This window comes from Rousettus aegyptiacus, unplaced genomic scaffold, assembly GCF_014176215.1.
Source record: "Rousettus aegyptiacus isolate mRouAeg1 unplaced genomic scaffold, mRouAeg1.p scaffold_m13_p_12, whole genome shotgun sequence".
Lineage (NCBI taxonomy): Eukaryota > Metazoa > Chordata > Mammalia > Chiroptera > Pteropodidae > Rousettus > Rousettus aegyptiacus.
The window spans coordinates 3,445,205-3,463,156 of NW_023416287.1; the positions used below are offsets into that span (position 1 = coordinate 3,445,205).

A 17,952-nucleotide genomic window follows, 5' to 3' on the forward strand; every position below is an offset into this window, starting at 1 on the left:
CCCCATTTGAGAGACCAGTGTTTCTAGATGCTTCCGTATCACCGAGGTATTCACGTGGTTCAACAAGAATAACCACTTCTCTCCATTCCCACTTGTAAAATGACTCGCCTCTTTAGGACTTGTCTTTCAGCAAAAGCAAGCTTTAGCTTTAGTCCGGTTCACTGCCCAGAGAATTAAGGAGCCTGACTGGTCCCAGCTCAGGAGGCGCTCGGCCTGGCTGGCATGTCTCTGGGCTGTGCAGGTCATTGCCTGGTCACGAAGTCTTGCCCTGGCCGTGAGAGCGGCTCTTTCTTCCTGGGCCTCAGAGGCCTTCCGAGTCTGGGCAGGACCCTGCGCGGCTGAATCTAGACACTGAATTCAGAGACCCCTTTGAAGTAGACAGCGGTGATGACGTGGGAGGGTTGTGTGGTGACCCTTCCACTGCCCCGATGGGTTCCTAACAGCTTTCTTTATCGGTTTCCTCATTCGGTTCTCTCCGCATGCTGTAGGGCGGGTGATGCCAAACCCGCAGAGCTGGGAAGCGGTGGGGTTGGCGTTTGAGTCCAGCTCTTGGCGAACGCAGAGCCGTCCACTCCTTCCTGCTGGCCCGGCGAGGGTACGTGGATGGAGTGGGGGCGTGTTGCTGAGGTCACCGAAGCAGTGGTGCCGAGCCCTTGATCTTGACTTCGCGGTTAGGTGCTCCGAAGAGTGAGATAAAGTTAAGCAGCTTACACCTTTCCTTTTCATTATCCATCCTGCTTAAGACACTGTATAGCGAAGGCCATGGGGTGGTGTTTACCACGTGTGCCAAAGTAAATGTTGCATATTGTTTGTGATAGCGTAAACCCACCAGCAGTCTGAATGTCCAGGAGCAGGGGATTAGAGAAATAACTCGGTAATAAGTTTTTTATACATTCGTAATAAACTGGAAGGGAAGGCAAGGGTGACTTCTGTATGGAGCATCATAGACTCAAAACAGAATGTCCAGAGGGAGAAGGCAAGTTGCAGAAGGGTACCTAGGGGGTGCCCATTTGTCATTGAAAACACATGCACAAGGACACCAGATAACACCGCATGTGGCCTGTGGCTTCACACGCATGTAGCGGCAGCGCGGAGGCGTGGCGGCGGGACTCACGCCGGCTGCCTCTGGGGGGGCAGGCGGGGGGTGGGAGTGGGAGAAATCTTAAATAAACTCCAGTCGTTCCTGTCGTTTTCTCTCCTTTAACAGTAAGAAACCATTAGGAAGTGCGGGGTGGGATCCTGGCTCGGATCCTGGAACAGAGCAAGGCTATCAGCGGAAACATTGGGGCTATCCGAAAAAAGTCTGCAGTTTGGGTAATAGCAGCACACTGATGTTAAGTTCGTAGCTTTGACAAGCGCCCCGTGGTTACGGAACACGTCACCTTGGGGGAAGCTGGGCGGGGGTGCAGGGGAACTCTTCTGTCTTTGTAGCTTTTCTGTACATCTCAAGTCATCCTAAAATAAAAGTTTTATTTAGGGAAAAAGAAAACCAACCACTATCTTAATTCCTGTTCATTTAGTTGTGGGCCCCCGGATATTTGTTACGTCTTTATCTGCATTCTCTGTGGTTACACTTTTCCAAGTCCCAGTGAAACTGAACGATCTCCTTCTGGGGACCAGGAGAGGTGGCTGTTGGCCGAGTCGCTGTTTCGAAAGCTTGGGCCCCAGAGGGCCAGTCTTCGGGTGTGTTCAGGGCACCACCCCCCAAAGGCCGAGGTGTCAGCGCACAGAGCCACCTGCACGATGGGGCCTCAGCCAGCCGGCCCTGCTCGGCAGTGCGCAGGGCCCTTTAAACCTTTCCGCCTGTTTGTGAGAAGCCCCGTATAGAGCAGCCGTTTGTTTATGAGCAAGGAAGAGGGGGTGGGGGTGGGGGTCGTTTTAGGCCTTTCAGTTTTCCTCTTGGTCCTGAACTTTGTAAAATGCCCCCCACCATCTCCCCCCTTCTCAGGTTCCATTTTCTGACCGACCTGACCTCACATTTGTTGAGCGAGAAGCCCTTAAAAATGGCAGCAGGGCCTCAGAACCTTCCAGGGCTAGTAAACGGTTTATAAGGTGGAGGCACCGGTTGGTCGTTTCCTTTAGGAGGAAACAGTAAAGGACGCTGCTGGCCTCACACCTTCCCAGACCCTGCGCTCCTCATCGTCTTGATGCAGCGGCAGGGGCGGGGGGCGGGGAAGGGGACCCAGAGGTCTGTGGGGGCCTCGTGGCTCACACAGCCCGGGAGGCCGCAAGTGCCCCTGTAGGTCGGCGGAGGGCAGGCTTCTTCTGCCTCGGCACCGCCGACGTTTCCGGGCCGGCCGTTCTCTGCTGCGGGGCCGTCGCGGGCATCGCAGGATGATGAGCGGCACCCCGGCCTCTGCCCGCCCGGTGCCAGGGGCACCCCTCTGCAAAGCCGTGGCGGCCAGAGCTGTTCCTGACGTTGCCGAGGGTCCCCTGGGGGGCAAAGCCACTGGTTTAGGGTAACTTTCCTCAAACATGGACGTCGGCGTGGGAGCCTTTGCTTCAGAGCCGTCGGCCGTGGCAGCAAGGGGTGGGGAGAAGCAGCATTTCTAGAGCGACGCTTATTTTCTGGTTGAAAGGAACCCAGATGGCAATCAAAATGTGAGCCCTCTCCTGGGAACGCAGCTTCGCCTGAAACACCCCGGGGACGAAAATGGAGGCCGGATCCCTGAAGAGTGGGCACCCTCTCCCGGGAACCAGAATGTTCACACCTCTTCTTGCCCAACGGCACTAAAAGGTTATTAAACACCGCCTTAGAGCTGGTCCCTCTTCTCTTTCAACTCTCCTGGGTAGAAAATAGGGCAAAAACCTGTCTCTTAACTATTCCCCTCTCTGGGCAGGTAGCGTAGTGGGGTGAAGGTGGGATGCAGAGAGGCTGCATTTTTCCACGTCTCAGTGTAGCTCAAAAGCTGCTTGAAGCCTGGGGACTCGGGGCCGAATCCAGCCTGTGGTTGTTTTCGTACAGCCTGTGCGCGAGAATGCTTTTTACATGTTTAAAGGGCGACATGTAATCAAAAGGAGAAGCATGTTTCACGACATGTGAAAATTAGGTGACATTCAAATGCCAGTGTCTGTGAAGCTTCCCTGGGACCCGCTCGTCGTGTGATCGTGTGTGCTGTCTGGGCGATGTCACACTGCCGGGACAGAGGTGAGTCACCGCAGTCCCCGAAGGCTAGAGTACTTAGCCTTCGGCCCATCATGGAAGTGTGCTGGCCCCCGCTTTAGACGGCCCGTGCCCTCTGCCTGGGACAGGGTTAAACATAGAAAGGCGAGAGTTTTTCTGCCTCTTTTGTCCCTCCGAAGATGTCCAGCTGCACGCAGACACGCTCTCTCCTTCGGGGCATGCAGAGGGGCTCCCTCTAGTTCGAGGAAACTGCTTTAAACAGATTTCTCCCCTGAAGACTCCCCGGCTTCTTGAACTCCGGGTCCCCATGTCCTCGTCCGGGTGCACGTGGGCGCCTGCCCCCCGGGCTGCTGGGAGGACGCCCCGCGCAGAGGCAGGAGGCGTGTTGGCCGCTGGCAGAGGCACTGCCGCCTGCCAGGCCCAAACCCGGGCTGCTCTGGAGCCCGCGCCCGTCCCCAGCGCGGCGTCCCGGGCGGAGGGCGGTGCCCAGCTGAGGCGGGCAGCCCGGCCGCATCGATCAGGCACGCGGCAAACCAGGAAGCTGGTCTTCTTATTACGGTCCCGCTGTTCCGGAAGGTTCCCTCATGCGTTTACCGATGCAGACTTTTAGGGACTCGCCGAACCGTCAGGACCTGTGTCCGCCAGCTTAGGGCACAAACGGCCCCTCGGATTTGAACCCTTGACTGTGGCCTGGCCCACTCGTAAAAAACAAACAGAAATTTCACAGTAAAATCGTGCATTCTCCCTCTTTTCTGGGCTCCATTTGTCAGACTTAGGAGGGTGGCATTTCCTGCGTCCCCCGTATTTTGATATGGACGATTGACTGACATTTCTTCCTCTTCGGCGAGGACCCACCCACACCAGTCATTTATCAAGTAGCATGATTCCCACATTTGTTTTTACGTGTGAGGAAACTGAGGCTCTGGGATGATGAGTCACTCGCCCAGCTTTGGGGACAGCAGGTCTGTCTGGCATTGAGTCCCAAGGTCACTGATGTGTGACCTTGGGCCGGTCATCGGAGGTACCGAAGCGCTCTGGGCCTCCGTCTGGGTCAGCTCGGGCTGCTGTAACGAATACCTTGGCCAGGCGGGTTAAATGGCAGACGTTCCTCACTGTTCTAGAGGCGGAAGCCCAAGATCTGGGTGTCGGCCTGGCCAGTTCCGTTTTCCCCCGTGGCTTGCAAGCGCCTCCTCACTGTGTCCTCACGTGGAGGAAAGAGAGGGCTCAGGTCTCTTCCTCTTCTCTGAGGGTACCAGTCCCATCACGGGGAGTTGGGCTCAGTGACCACATCGAAGCCCAACATCTCCCAAATGCCCCTAATCCAAATTCCACCAGATTGGGGGCTGGGGTTTCAACACATGAATTTGGGGTCCACGAGTTAGTCCATAGCAGTTCCCTTCTAATGTGGGGTGGCTCAGAGCAGCTGGGATTAAATGAGAGAGTGGCAGGGAGCTCCCGTAAATGCAGGCGGCTTCTGGGCCTGCCTTTGGGTCCCCGTCTGGCTGCAGTCCCTCCTAGCCTCTCCCGTGAACATGGTGATGGACTGTGGCCTGGTGTCCTGGTTAGTCCACCAGTAGCGAGTCTGGGAACACCTGTAAGCTCCTCTCCAAGGCCATGTCCAAGACTAGGCACTTCCTGAGTGGCTTCCCATTAAAAAATTACATTCGTGTTATTTACGCAACTCCCATTCCGTTATAGATTTTGACAGGAGGCCTGGGGACTTGGAAAAAAAGAAGCGTGAGGTGCAGGTGTCCTTCCCACAGGGGCTAGCTAGGCCGAAGGCGGCGGGTAGGACAAAAAACGAGCGCAGTGAAAACGACCGTTGCAATTCTGCAATCCCTCAGGAAGCTGCCGCGTTGGATAGAGACACACTCCGTTTCTCACCAAATCCCTGTTACAGGTTTTCCTTCGGGCAGAAACGAAATAATCAGCTCACCATTAGGGCCCATGATTTGTACCAAAAGACTTATCTTTACACTATCAGCACCCTCAGGGACAGGAGATACTGTGAGATATATACCTACCTCCCAAAACTTGCTCCCTGCTTCCGTGGGGAGGAATGATGTCTCTCATTTAGGACTTGCTCTAAGTCACAGCATGCCTACCTAACAGCGGCTCCAGCATTAAGATTGTGTCATTATCTCCATGACAGTAAGTCTTCAGTGAGTTGATTCCAAGTTCGGATAGCAGCCCAGTGATATCCAGGTGTCCATGATCTTTCCACCTTCCCTCCTTCACCCTGAAATTCCTCATGCGTATTACCTCATGGTTGCAACATGGCTGCCACAGCCCCAGACATCACATCCTCGTACAACCTCACATTCAAGGAAGGAGAAGGGGGAAGCGTCCAAAGAGCTCTCCTTGCTTGCCTATCTCGTGGATTCCTAGAAGTCCTCAGAAGACATCTTAAGCCCCATAGGCCGAACCAGTCCATAAGGCCAGGTCTTGTTGCAAGGGAGGACTGGAAGGTAGGAGACCGGCCTCTGGCCACCGCAGTGGGAGGTGGGTGGGGGAAATTGTGTTGGAAGTGGTTGCTAGGTAGCCACATTCAAGTGACATATACTGTTTCTCTCTCTTCCTTTGTTGTTGTCCTCTGTGTGGTCTGTAGTTGGATTTATACGTTATTTACACATGCGGTTTGGCTCAACTATATGTGCAGATAAATAGAGGCCCTGTGCTAGTTTCCTAAGTCTCCAAGTAACAGCGCCACTGAGAACACGCAGAGGTCGGCTGCGTGTTGACATTCACGCAGCCGGGCCTCTCCCCACGAACCCGTGAGTAGGCTCAGCTTTAACCTGAACTTTGGAGAGTGTGCGGGACTCCAGCCAACAGCCAATTGTTTGCTGAAAACAAACTTAACTTTATCTGCGGAACCCTCCTGATCTCCTTAGATAAGGGGCAGAAGTTCTTGGAAGTGACCCCAGCAGGTCAGGAATCATTATCCGCTGGGAGGAAGCAGAGGCCTGGGCGGGGCCCGAGTTCTGCTTGTGGGACAGGTGGCTCCTGTTTCCCGTTGGGTAGAGGATGAACAGATCAAGATACTCAAGGCATGTTGAGAATCTGTGTCATTGTTTGCTAACCAGGGGTGGAGAGCTGCTTGGAGGAGAGCCCTGCCCGCCTGGTGGAGCCTGGTAGCTGCACTCACAGCCTCTAAGAACCTTTTCCAGTAAGTGGTTTGGGCACCTGGGTCGCGTCTGCTCGTCTCCAAGAGGGACTAATGTGTCCTTAGGCCCCCTGGGTGGAAGAGACGTTCCGGGGGAAGGAAGGTAGAAGCTGTTCTCGGGGTTGTTTCTGGGCAGTGTCTGTTTGGTGTGAACCAAAGTATATGTAGCGGAACTCTTGGTTGTGGACAAAAGAAATCTGTTCATAGTAGTTTAGGGAGAAAAGGGGAATCGGCGCATCCACATCCCATCCTGGAGCGGCTTCCCTCTCTCCTCGCCGATGCTCCCGCTGCCCTGCCTGTGGGGAGGAAGATGGCCGTCCACACCCACTTGTAGCTACAACTATCTGACGGCCACGTACTTGCTTCCCCAGCGTCCCGAGCAGGTTGGAATGGCCACGGACGCTGCTCTAACCAGTGAGACCCGAGAGGAAGTCTGCTGGGGGTAGAATGGGGTGAGAGGTGGTTCTGAAAAATATTTTGTTTCCTGACGAGTGACAGCTGAGCGAACAGAACTCTATCCTGTCCCCCCCTCCCTTTCCTGCCTTGAATGCGGTTGGTTCTGTGATGCTTGGAGCCGTGGCAGGCATTTTGTGACCATGAGGCGACAAGCCTAAGGGTTAAACGTCAATGTGCAGACAATGGCAGAGCAAATAGGCAGAATAAACTTGAGTTCTCGGCTAAAATTTCCAGGGAGAGACTCTGAGGCAGCTTGAATCACGTGTTCGCTCATGAGTCAGGTGGGTCTAGAAGATGGATCATGCTGCATGGACAGGTTCGGTGGGAGTCAGCCCCTGGCTCCTTGTGTCTGGGCTGTGGGGTTGGGGACTTGCCTACTATCCAATGATAGCCACGTTAACCATTATAAAAATAACAACAACAACAATAATAATTTTCATGAGTACCATTCCGGTGGGTGCCATTACTAGCTCCCTATTTTATAAACCAGAAAACTGAGCATAGAGAAGTGAGTATCTGACCTAAAATCACCAGCGAGTGTATTTGAATTTGGAGGTTTAGCTCCCCATCCCTTCCTCTTAGACTTCACCCTGAACTGTTCCCGAGACTCAAAGAATGGCTTGGGAGCAGGTTTGTGACCAGCCTTGCTAACGGGAGGGCAGTGGGAAGTCACGCGTGTGCTTTAGGCGTAATATGCGATTTCTTTGATTATCGGTGTTTCTGAAACCAAGATGTCTCAACATTGAGAAAGGTGTTCACATCTTTTCCCCAAAGGGCTGTCATTAAATTGATTGCACCTCTTACAGTAGAGGAACTATGGTGACAAATACTTCTTCTTCAGTAGGACTGGAGATGGATACAGCCAGCCAACATTTATTATTAATAAAACTGTTTATCGAAGTGTAATATGCATACAGAACAGTGTCCCAAGTCAAGAATAGTTAGGAATTTTCATAAAGCGAACACTTCTGGGTAACCAGGGCCCAGATCTAGAAACAGAACCTGACCAGACCCCAGAACCCCCTCATACCATCGCCCAAGGGTGACCCCTGTCCTGGCTTCTAATGGCACAGAGTAGCCTCACTCGTTTTAAAACTTTATGTAAGTTTAATTGTACAAGAATTCTCTAAATCGCCACTAATGTCTTTGAATGATTTGGGAAGATGTCCCCATTTAGAATTGTTTCATGTTAACCAGAGACTCACTTTGGAAGTCTGTTTGCAACTCTGCTAGTGGCATTTGGCAGAGGGACCCAAAATGTACTTTCACAACCATTCGTTGGTTTGATGTCAGATTCTCCTTCCTTTACCAGGAATAGGTTCAAAGGAAAACAATGCAATTTTAAGGATGTCTTCACAGTTTGGCTTGGGAATTCAAGTGCAGGTTGTTAAAATGTGAACATGAAATGAATGAGGCGCTTGAAGCTCTTATTTTGAAAGGGAGATGGGAGCCCGGCAAGAAGGAAACGCAGAACAATCTCTTCCTTAGCTGCACCTGCACTGCTGAGACCTAATGAGTTTAGGTTGATGGAACCCAGACCTCAGGAAGGATTATAAATTCTCATTTGATTTGATTTGCTTCTAAAATACCTTAAACCAGCTGCGCCTGCCCAGCTGACCCAGGAGTCTCTAGCTGCTTTGGGGGGAAGGCCTGGGCAGGCGCCCTCCTGCCCTGGGTGGGAGAGGCGGGGGGGGGGGGCGGCCACAGCATCTCCTCCCCACCCCGCGGTTCCCAGGGCCTGCTCTGGTCAGGCACATGTCCCCACCCTGTTCCACGGTTGCCTCCTGTCTCCTTGAATTCTCACGGTGGCTCCGTGACCGGGTTCTCTCAATGTCCCCATTTTATGGAGGGGGAAGCCGAGTCTCCCGGAGGTGGGTCAGCTTTTCCCGAGTCACTGGTGGCAACAGGCAGAGCCTGCATTCTAACCCAGGCCATAGGTCCCCATGGCCCACCTCTGCCCTGGTTCTCCGCTGCTTCCGGGGCTGAGTGAGGCCAGGAGGAGAGTTTTGTCCCCCCAGGGGGGCTCGTGGGGAAAGTTCCCAGAGTCTCTTCACAGACACTTGAGATCCGCCAAGTGACAGACGAGCGTGGCGGATGACGCGGTGCGCGGCGACGGCTCGGTGCGAGTGAGCGTCGCCGGGGCCGCCCTGCGCCCGCACGCCACAGGCTCTGTTCTGGCAGTAGGGTCCCTGGACCGGCAGCGTCAGCGTCTCCGGAGACTGTGTTAGAAGTGCAAGTTCTTGGGTCCCGCCCCAGACCTCCTGGGTTAAAACGCAGGTAGATGACCCACCGAACTCGTGTCACGGTTCGCGTCCCCCATTGGGTGAGCAGTGACTCACTAAGCGCCCGGGGGGCAGTAGAGCCGGGACCCGCGCCCAGCCTGGCCTGGCGGACACCTGTGTTGGGGTCCTCGCTCAGGTCTCACTCTCTTGGAGTTAAAACCTACGAGACAGTTAACAGGCAGGTCAACGGGCCAGTCAATAAAATGACGAGAGCAGCTACGTTCCAGGAAGAGAACGAAAGGGCCGTGGACTGTGACCACCGAGCTGGCCCGGCTCAGCCCCGGGGAGGGGGCCGCAGGGCCGGGGTCCCCGAGCAAAGCCCCAGCCCTGCGCTCCTGAGCTCGGGAGTCTGGCGGTCATCCGGCGTGGCGTCCCCCACTCAGTGACAAGCTCCCAAGTGGCCCTGTGACCGAGCAGGGGCTCTCGCGCCTGCTTTCCAGACAGGACGGAGAGCCGCCCGCGTCCGTCCCAGGCCGCTCCCACAGCCCGGGACCGAGTTGTCCCCATTGGCGTGCGATTTCGCTTCTCGAGGGAGAACCGTCCTACCTGTCTCCGGGAGCGTACGTTGGGACACCTGTTCACAGTCAGCCTTTGACACCGTCGCGTTGGTGTGAGAAGCCGGCGCGCCGGCCCCGCCGAGTGGCGCTGTCAGGCGGGGCCTCCCGTGCCCGCAGACGTGCCCTGTGTCCGCTGCCCAATGCGGGCGCCGGGGGCCACGTGCGGCCGTTTAGATTTAAATTAATGACACTGAAATAAGCGTGACCGCGGAGCTCCCGGGCACGCCGGCCGCGTTTCAAGCACTCCGTAGACACGTGTGGCTCGTGGCTGCCGCGGTGGGCAGCACGGGTGTAGGGGTTCGGTGTAGACCGTCTGCAGGCCAGTTCGGGAGAACGTCGGCAGCTTTCTGTGGTGAGCCTATCAGCAGAGAAGGGGGAGTTCAGACTGGTAAACCCATTTCTTTGTTGCCAAGGGAAGAACCGAGGCCCAGTGAGCGTGGGTCCCGCGCAGCTAGCCGAGCACCCGGATGGGGCTAAACCCAGGTCTGGTGACTCTCTTGAGGTTTGTCTGCTGGCTCAGGGATTCTCCACGCGGCATGATTGACAGTGGGGCGGGGCCATTCCCTGGCGTGGGGCTGTCCTGTGCATGGCAGGATGTTTAGCAATGACCCTGGCCTCCGCCCACCAGACGCCAGCAGCACACACAAAATGAATCCGGGCATTGCCCAATGTCCCTTGGTGGGGGACAGAATTGCCCCTCGTTGAACATTGCTAATTTAGCTGAAAATAGTAACTAGTTTTCATTCTTTCCCCTCATTTTCAATTAGTCGAGAGTGGGACTGGGACCCAGAGATCCTGGGGAGCTGGGGTCCTCCCTCTGAGGAGATGGGGCGCCCACGGGTGAAGGTCGGCTGCCTCGGTTTATGTCGGAAGGATTGACGCGGGCTCACAGCCCGTTTTTCTTTTCAGCTCCACCAGCGTCTGGGGCTTTTTAGGCAAACAACTGGCTTCGGCCCTGGAGATAATTAAACCCATCTTTCCTCCCTCTCCCCACCCCAGCCCCGAAACCCTCCGGTCCATTCGGTTCACAATGATAACATTGTTCGAGCCGCGCTGCACACATGTTGACGCTGAAGTGTTTAATCTCGCGGCGCAGGATCCTCCGGCCCCTCCCCCACCCCCGCATCTGTGCGGCCGGCCCCGCTGATGACAGAGAGCCGGGCGGCCTCGCCCGCGCACCCCGCGTCCCGGGCCGCAGCCCCCGCCTCGGACAAGGAGCCAGTGTCCCCGAAGAGCCTCTCGGAGCGCCCGGTGCTGGGACTCCAGGTGGTCTCGCGGGCCCAAGCGCTGGGTGGAAAGTTCGAGAGTTGAAGCGGCAGTTCGGGGGCGGGGGAGACAATGCCTCCTGTGTGCCGTCTGCCAGGCAGGGCCCTGCCCCCCGACTTGGTTGACGGGGAGACGGGTTAATGCTGCAGAATCTTCAAGCCGTCCGCCTCGCTCCAGGGCGACTCTGGCCTTGGGCCAGAACGAAACTTACAAACCAGGGAGGGGCCCGTGTGGGACGCAGGGCCTTCGCTCTGAGCTCAGTCGTTGAGATTAATGTGACCACGTGGTGTGTGGCAGGACCTTGGTGCAGTTCGGAGCTGTCCTGTGTAATCGTCTTCACAGCTACATGGTTGGACGGAGTTGGTTCCTCGTGTGAGGGCAAGAACGTGGCCAAGCGCTGAAGGCCACTGGGCATTCGGACCCGCTGTGTGGCCGTGGGCACGTAACTTCACCTCTCTGGGCCTCGGTGGCCTCATCTGTGAGACAGACGTGGTGTGTGTGCCACCTCTGAGCAGGGGTTTTATAAGGATGACGCGTGGGACACAGGGGATGGGGAGTCCGGGCCAGTGGACCTTTTGTAGTGGTGACCATCCACCTGCCACTCGTTAGGACGGCCACGAGCAAAACAAAACAAATGTCAGGAAAGCACAGGTGTCGGACAGGATGTGGAAAGACTCTGACCCTTGTGTGCTGTCGATGGGACCATAAAATGGAGCAGTGTCTATGGAAAACAGTATGATAGGTCCTCAGAAAATTAAAAATAGAATTGCCGTAGGATCCAGCAATTCCACTCCCGGGTGTAGACCCCAAAGGATTGAAAGCAGGGTTTCACAGAGAGATTTGCGCACCCATGTTCGTAGCAGCATTATTCACAGGAGCCAGTGGAATGCCATTCAGCCTTGGAAAGAAGTCTGGCACATGCTACAATGTAGATGAACCTTGAAGACACTATGCTAAGTGAGCGAATCATATGTGACTCCACTTACGGAGGTCCCTAGAGCGGCCAGCTGTACAGGGGCGGAAGGTGGAATGATGGCTGCCAGGGGCGGGGGCGGCCGGGGGCTGGGGAGCTGCTTAAGGAGCACAGACTTTCGGTTTTGCAAAACCAAGAGAATCCTGGTCATGGGTTGAGCATGTACTTCACACTGCCGAACTGCATGCTTAAGGATGACCAAGACGGTTAATTTTGTATTTTACCACAATTAAAAATAAAACATTTTAAATGGTGGCTGCTACCGAGCTTCGGGGTTAGGTGGGTGACAGACTTGCGACCTCACTGGACCTTTTTTACCTGCTTCTCTCCTGCAGCGGGGCAGCCGAGGGCGCTCACACACCTGCAGCAGGGCGGTCAGGACGCCTCGCCAACAGGACAGGTGCAGAGGGCGCGAGGGGACGCCCAGGTGTCTCGGCAGCCTCTGTCGCAGCCTCCGTCGCTTTACGCTTGGACGCGATGCTCCTCCCCTCTGGTTGGGGACCGCCCCCCCCCCCCCCCCCGCTCCCGTGGGAGCCGGGCCCAGTGTGCCAGTGTGCCTGCCATTTCCCTGTCCCGGCTGTGGGGTGCATCTGCTCCGTTTTCCAGACGTCCCGGCTTACGGCTCGCCTCCGGCGGCTTTTCAGCCTCCTTAATCTTGCCATGTAGGTCTTGGAAGGAGTGAAGAGCCGTCATCACATTTCCCATCCAAAGCTGCGGGGCCGTAAATCGCCCACCGAGGGCAGCCTCGGCTGCATCCGCCCCCTGGCCCCCTTTGGATGACTGGTGTTCTTGCAGGAAAGGAAGGAGTCCGGGCCTGAAGTTCCTGGGTTAATGGGGGTGGGGGATCCTCAGCAGTCGGGGGCCCTTGGAAACTCACTCCGAGATTCTGGCTATCCTGTGGACCTCGCTCGGTTCTACCTGTTCTCAGGGTGTCGTTCTTGTTAACGGGGCTCAGAGCACCAGCCTGAGTCACGGAGGCCGGACCCCAGCGCGGGGCAGAGCCGTCACGCTGGACTCGCAGGTCTCGCCTGGGGAGTGCGGCTTCGCTCACGCAGTCCTCGGTCCCGTCTCGCAGCTTAGCTGCATCTGCGGGGGGCAGTCAGAGGACCACGTGGTCCAGAAGGTCAAGCAGGCTTTTCCTGAAAACCGTCAAGTTTTGGAAGGCGCTGCTGGGCATTTAACTTGGTTTCTGCCCATCTTCCAACCCTTCCTCGCCCTGGCCGGGAGGGCGACAGAGGCCTGGCCCAGGGCATCTAACAGGCCCCTCACGCTGGGGTCCCCGCCTCAGGCTCACCTGACCCCCAGGCGTCCGCGCGTCCTAGAAGCTGCCACAGAGACCCCCCCCCCATAAATCAGGTGGGGCGCTGGCGTCCCCATCACCACGCTTCGCCACCCCGTCGAGGCTTTCCTTTTCCTCAGATTGCGTCAGGAGGCTAGTCCTCGCGGGTCTACAGGGGGGAGCGTGTGAGGGCGGCCGCAATCCTGGGGGGCTGCGGGATGGTGTCCAGAGAGTCCTTCGTCGGGCCAGCTTTCCACAGGTAGCCCAGGACTCCTGTGGCTGTGGACCAGAGGCAGGGCCACCCCTGTGCCCAGCCAGGGTCCTCCGGTCTCCAGTAGGGAGCAGCCTGATGGGCGGATAATCCCTCGATGCCCCCCGCCTTCACACCAGTGCCTTTTAGAACTACTACTAAGGTTCAAAGGGGATTTCTCTTTCAGAATGGAGACCTGTGGGAAGGGCCTTTAGGCCGCCGGCGCTGCGAGCTGCCTTCCTGAAGGCATTCCCACCCTACTCGGAGTCGCAGCCCTGACCCAGCCTGAGAGCTTCGGGGCTGACGCTCGCTGGTCACGTTTCTCCCCTCTTCTGGCCACGCTGGTTCCCCACCCCCCGGCAGGAAGTACAGACGGGGCCGTGTCTCCCGGGAGACGAAAGGTGTCTGCAGGGACTGCATCCTTCCAGCATCTGAGGACTCGCAGCTTCACCCCTGCTGTGTTCCGGTCCAGAGGTCCATCCCTGGACGCACTGTGCTTGGGCTTGCACCCGCCTTGGCATTGATCACCTATGAAACGGGCTGGTGTCTTAGTCAGGCCTCACGGCTAGCATCAGAGATGTGCTGGGGACCTTGGCCTTGTTTTGTCCTGAAGTCATTTTCCAAAGGCCCCCACATTCATCTCTTTTTCTGCTTTTAGTCTGAGGCTCTGGGTGTAAACCCTGGAGGCTGTTAGAAACATCTACGGTGTTCTCAAAAGTACAGGCTTCGGAACCCCCTCCCCCCCAAAGACACTGATGACTTGGTTCGGAGTGGGGTGAGGCCAGCAGGGTGCTAGAGCCCCCCAAGCGACGAGCTCCCCGCCTCCTTCTTCAGTGACTTCCCTTTGAGAAGCTGCGATCTGCCAAGACAGAAACTGGCAGACACTACAGACAGGCCCCCGAGAGCCCGCTAGTCAATGCGCGCCAGCCCGCCGCTGGGCCGGGGGACCAGCATTTTTTCAGAGCTCCCCTGGTGATTTTCACATGCTGCCAGGGCTGAGCACAGGGCCCGAGGATACCCGGGAGACCGAGGAAGGTGGCCGCTTGCTAACCATGGCTCACGGTTACCTAACCCTGCCAGGGGTTAAGCTTCTTACTCGAATTAGATCACTTAACTCTGACAACGACAAATGAAGGAGGATTATCATTCCCACTTTCCGATGGGGAAATTGGGGTCCAGATAGCATACTTGGTACCTCGTCCAGGCTACACAGCTAGCGGGATTCGAACCCAGGCCAGGGCTCTTGGAACCTGAGTCTGTCCAGGGCCTCTGGGATGGCCGTGGTCAGTGCCCAGCTCTTCCCAGCAGGCCGACTGCAGAGTCACGGCTCTAAGCCTGTGACGCTCTGGTCTGCAGTGGGTCAGCCCATAAAGGGCAGTCATCACCAGGGGTCGCCGGGCAGGGGAGGGGGCCTGTCTCCGTCTAGCTTAGACCGGATGCTTGAACTCGGAGCCGGGAGAGTGAGACCCAGTCACTAATGAGCTTCGGGGGCCTGTGTGTGTTTTTCCCTCTCCAGTGGAACACGACAAAGAGTTTTTCCACCCACGCTACCACCATCGGGAGTTCCGCTTCGACCTTTCCAAGATCCCCGAAGGGGAAGCGGTGACCGCGGCCGAATTCCGGATCTACAAGGACTACGTCCGGGAGCGCTCCGACAACGAGACGTTCCGCATCAGCGTGTACCAGGTGCTGCAGGAGCACCTGGGCAGGTGGGTGCCGCACTGGCGCCTGGCGGGGGCGCCGGGTTCCCTCCAGGGACGGGAAGGAGGGGCGACGGCCTGAGGGCGGGGCTGGGCTGGGGCGGGGCAGTCACGGCCAATGTCCGGGGGCGTGGAAGGCGGGGCACGGGGAAGGGGAAGAAGCAGGTGGAAGGCCTGCCCCTCCCCCGCTCATCACGCGGCACCCCGTGCCGGCAGGCGGCCCGCCGAAGTGGCCATTCGTGACCCCAAACCAAAAGTAAGCAGGCGGAGAACTCCCGGCCTCCCAAAAGTCCGGTCAGGAATCGGGAACCAAAAGCTCGTGTTGAAAGACTTTTAATTTCTTGAGACCCCTTAGTTCCAAGGTCTTCTGAGAAGTCTGAGCAACTGGGCTGGACCACGGTACAGCCCCGAGGTGGACATGGCCCAGGTCGTGCTGCCCAGCGGCTGGGGTTCCGGACGTCTCAGGTGTCCAGACGACGTTCATCGCTGCCGCCCCCCCCATACCGTTCCTCGGTGATTAGTGGAAGAAAGGTGGGTGGGCTCCCCCTTCTCACGGGTCGTCCTGAGCTTTTGCCTCATTGGGGACACAGGAGCCATCGCCGCCTCATTCGCAAAGCACCGCCGTTTTGGGGGTCCTCCTAAATACCGAGGAAACCAGACTTCTCTCCAGTGTCTCTGACATGTCACAGCCGTCAGTGTGCGTTCACAGTAGCTACCCAGGTGGCGACCCGTCTGCGAAATGGGGAGAATGACTAGAATGACAGGTCTCACCTGAGACTGTCCAGAGCAGCGGCTCCCACCAAGGCTCCTATGAGAATCTAATGCCTCACGCTCTGAGGCGGAGCCGAGGCGGTGACCCTCGCACCCCGGAGCGGCTGCAGATGCAGCTGCTCACCTCCTGCTGTGCGGCCCGGTCTGCAGCCCCCCGGGGTCGGGGACCCCCGATCTCACGGGAAAATGGACACAGTGGAACTTGAGCCCAGGCACCCTAAAAACATTTCTCTTAATGATTTGTTTTTGAATAGTAAGACCCATTCATAGTGTAACGCATGAATCAGAGCGACGCAACCACAGTGAACAGTAGGCTTCCTCTACCTCCGGGCCCCGGCGCCCCGCCCTCAGGCGGCCTCTGCCGCCGTTCCCCGAGGCTCCTCGATCGGCGGGCGCGTGCGTGCGTTTATCCTCGCCACGTGCTCGCTCCTGCCCCGTGCCTTCGTCACGGGACGGCGAACCCCGCCAGGCCCCACGGGGTGTCCTTGCTCTGCTGACGGCCACACGCCTTCCGTCCGGGGTGCCGTGCCGCAGCGCGTTTACCCGGTCTTCTGCGGCGCACGGCAGGCTCTATCCGTTTCTCCGCACGGCGGCCGGCGCGGGGGCCGGGGCCGGGGGGTGGGCTGCGGGAGGGATAACTTTGTCAACATGTTATTTCACACTCGTGCATGTCCATCAGTCAGATACAGTTAGAGAAATAGAACTGTGGGGTCAGAGGGCGCACACTTCGGTGGCTGAACTGCTCTCCGCGGAGGCCGCGTCGGTTTATACTCCTAAGAGAAGGCCTGTTTCCCCGCGCTCGCCAGCATGGCCTCTCCTCAGACTGTTCTGGTCTTTGTACGTCTGGTGGGTGACAAATGTTACCTCAGTGCGGGTTAGATTTGCATTTTGGAGCCCCCCACCCCCATGAGTGCACTGCCTGTGATACTGGAAAGTGGGTGTGGGGTGGGGCAGGCGGCAGACAGCCTTGGCAGTCACCCCCAGATGTTACCGAAGGTACTCAGGTGCCCCAGTTACCCAGGGCTGTGTATGCCCTGGCCCCAGGCCCAATTGCAAGAAGCATCGTGTTTCTTCTTAGGGGGTGACAAATACTTGCTTTGTCCTCTGACAAATGCCTCGGGACTCTCGAACAAGAACATATGTTTGACTTTCCTCATGGAGGCAGATTAATCGGGGGTGAGGCAGGTACCCAGAGGCTATTCGTCAATCGCCCACTTGTGTAAGCCCCGATCCCCGCTCACGCCCGCGCCTCCTGGCAGGCTCCCCACACCTGCCGCAGGAATCTCCCCGGGAGGTTTAACCCCAGAAGCTGCCCCGAGCGGGTCCGGCCGGACACAACTGGGGGGCTGGCCGGCGTCAGCTGTGCGACTCTTCCTACAAGTTCCCCGTGCAGGAGCATGTCCCCCTTGCCGGCGGGTGGTCTCGGGGCCCGGCTGCGATGCCACCGGCCGGGCCCTCATCCCGTGAGTGGGCATTTGCTTCAGGACTGCCCGCGTCCTCGGGTGCCGCTCCCGATGTGAGGGGCGCCCCGGCCCACTGGTCCCACACCCCCTGTGCACACCCGCTCCGCTCCATGCACTGGGAAGGGCACTGGAGACCCTGTGACAGGCACGGTGCCCCCTTATCGGGGTCAGAGGCCACCGCATTTGGAGACACAGGCGCTTCGTTTATTCTACTCCGTGCCAGGCGCTGGCCTCTGGACTGGCCTGCAGGAGCCGGCCAGCTCGGGTGCAGAGGGCAGGAACCTTGTCCAAAACGCTGCTTGCAGGGTGCACTGGTTCCCAGGGGCAGCCCTAACGAGGTGCCACGAACTGGGGGTGCTTAAAACAACAGGAATGCATTCTCTCACAGCCCTGGAGGCCGGAAGTCTGACATCAGCGTTATTGGCGGGGCCGGCCCCTGAAACCTGCCTTCCCTCCGCACGTCTCTCTCCTTTTCTTCTGAGGAAACCAGCCATCTTGGATTAGGGGCCCACCCTCCTCCAGGGTGACCTCATCTGACTGAATTGCATCTGCAAAGACCCTATTTCCGAGTGAGGTTCCAAGGGTAGGACTTGCGCGTATCTTCAACCTGTGCCGGGGGGCCAGGAAGACAGGCGATAAACAGCAAGTAGACCGTCAGGCCTGGAGAG

At 57.4% G+C, this 17,952-nt stretch overlaps 1 protein-coding gene across 2 annotated transcripts in view; it reads left to right on the top strand.

The window, feature by feature from the left end:
• BMP7 (bone morphogenetic protein 7) overlaps positions 1 to 17,952 on the top strand; it is a 67,256-nt gene that overhangs the window by 9,678 nt on the left and 39,626 nt on the right. For both annotated transcript variants that reach the window (XM_016124936.2, XM_036229241.1), the window contains exon 2: positions 14,867 to 15,059. In XM_016124936.2, the coding sequence (XP_015980422.1) occupies positions 14,867 to 15,059 (193 nt within the window). The remainder of the gene's footprint in view (positions 1 to 14,866; positions 15,060 to 17,952) is intronic.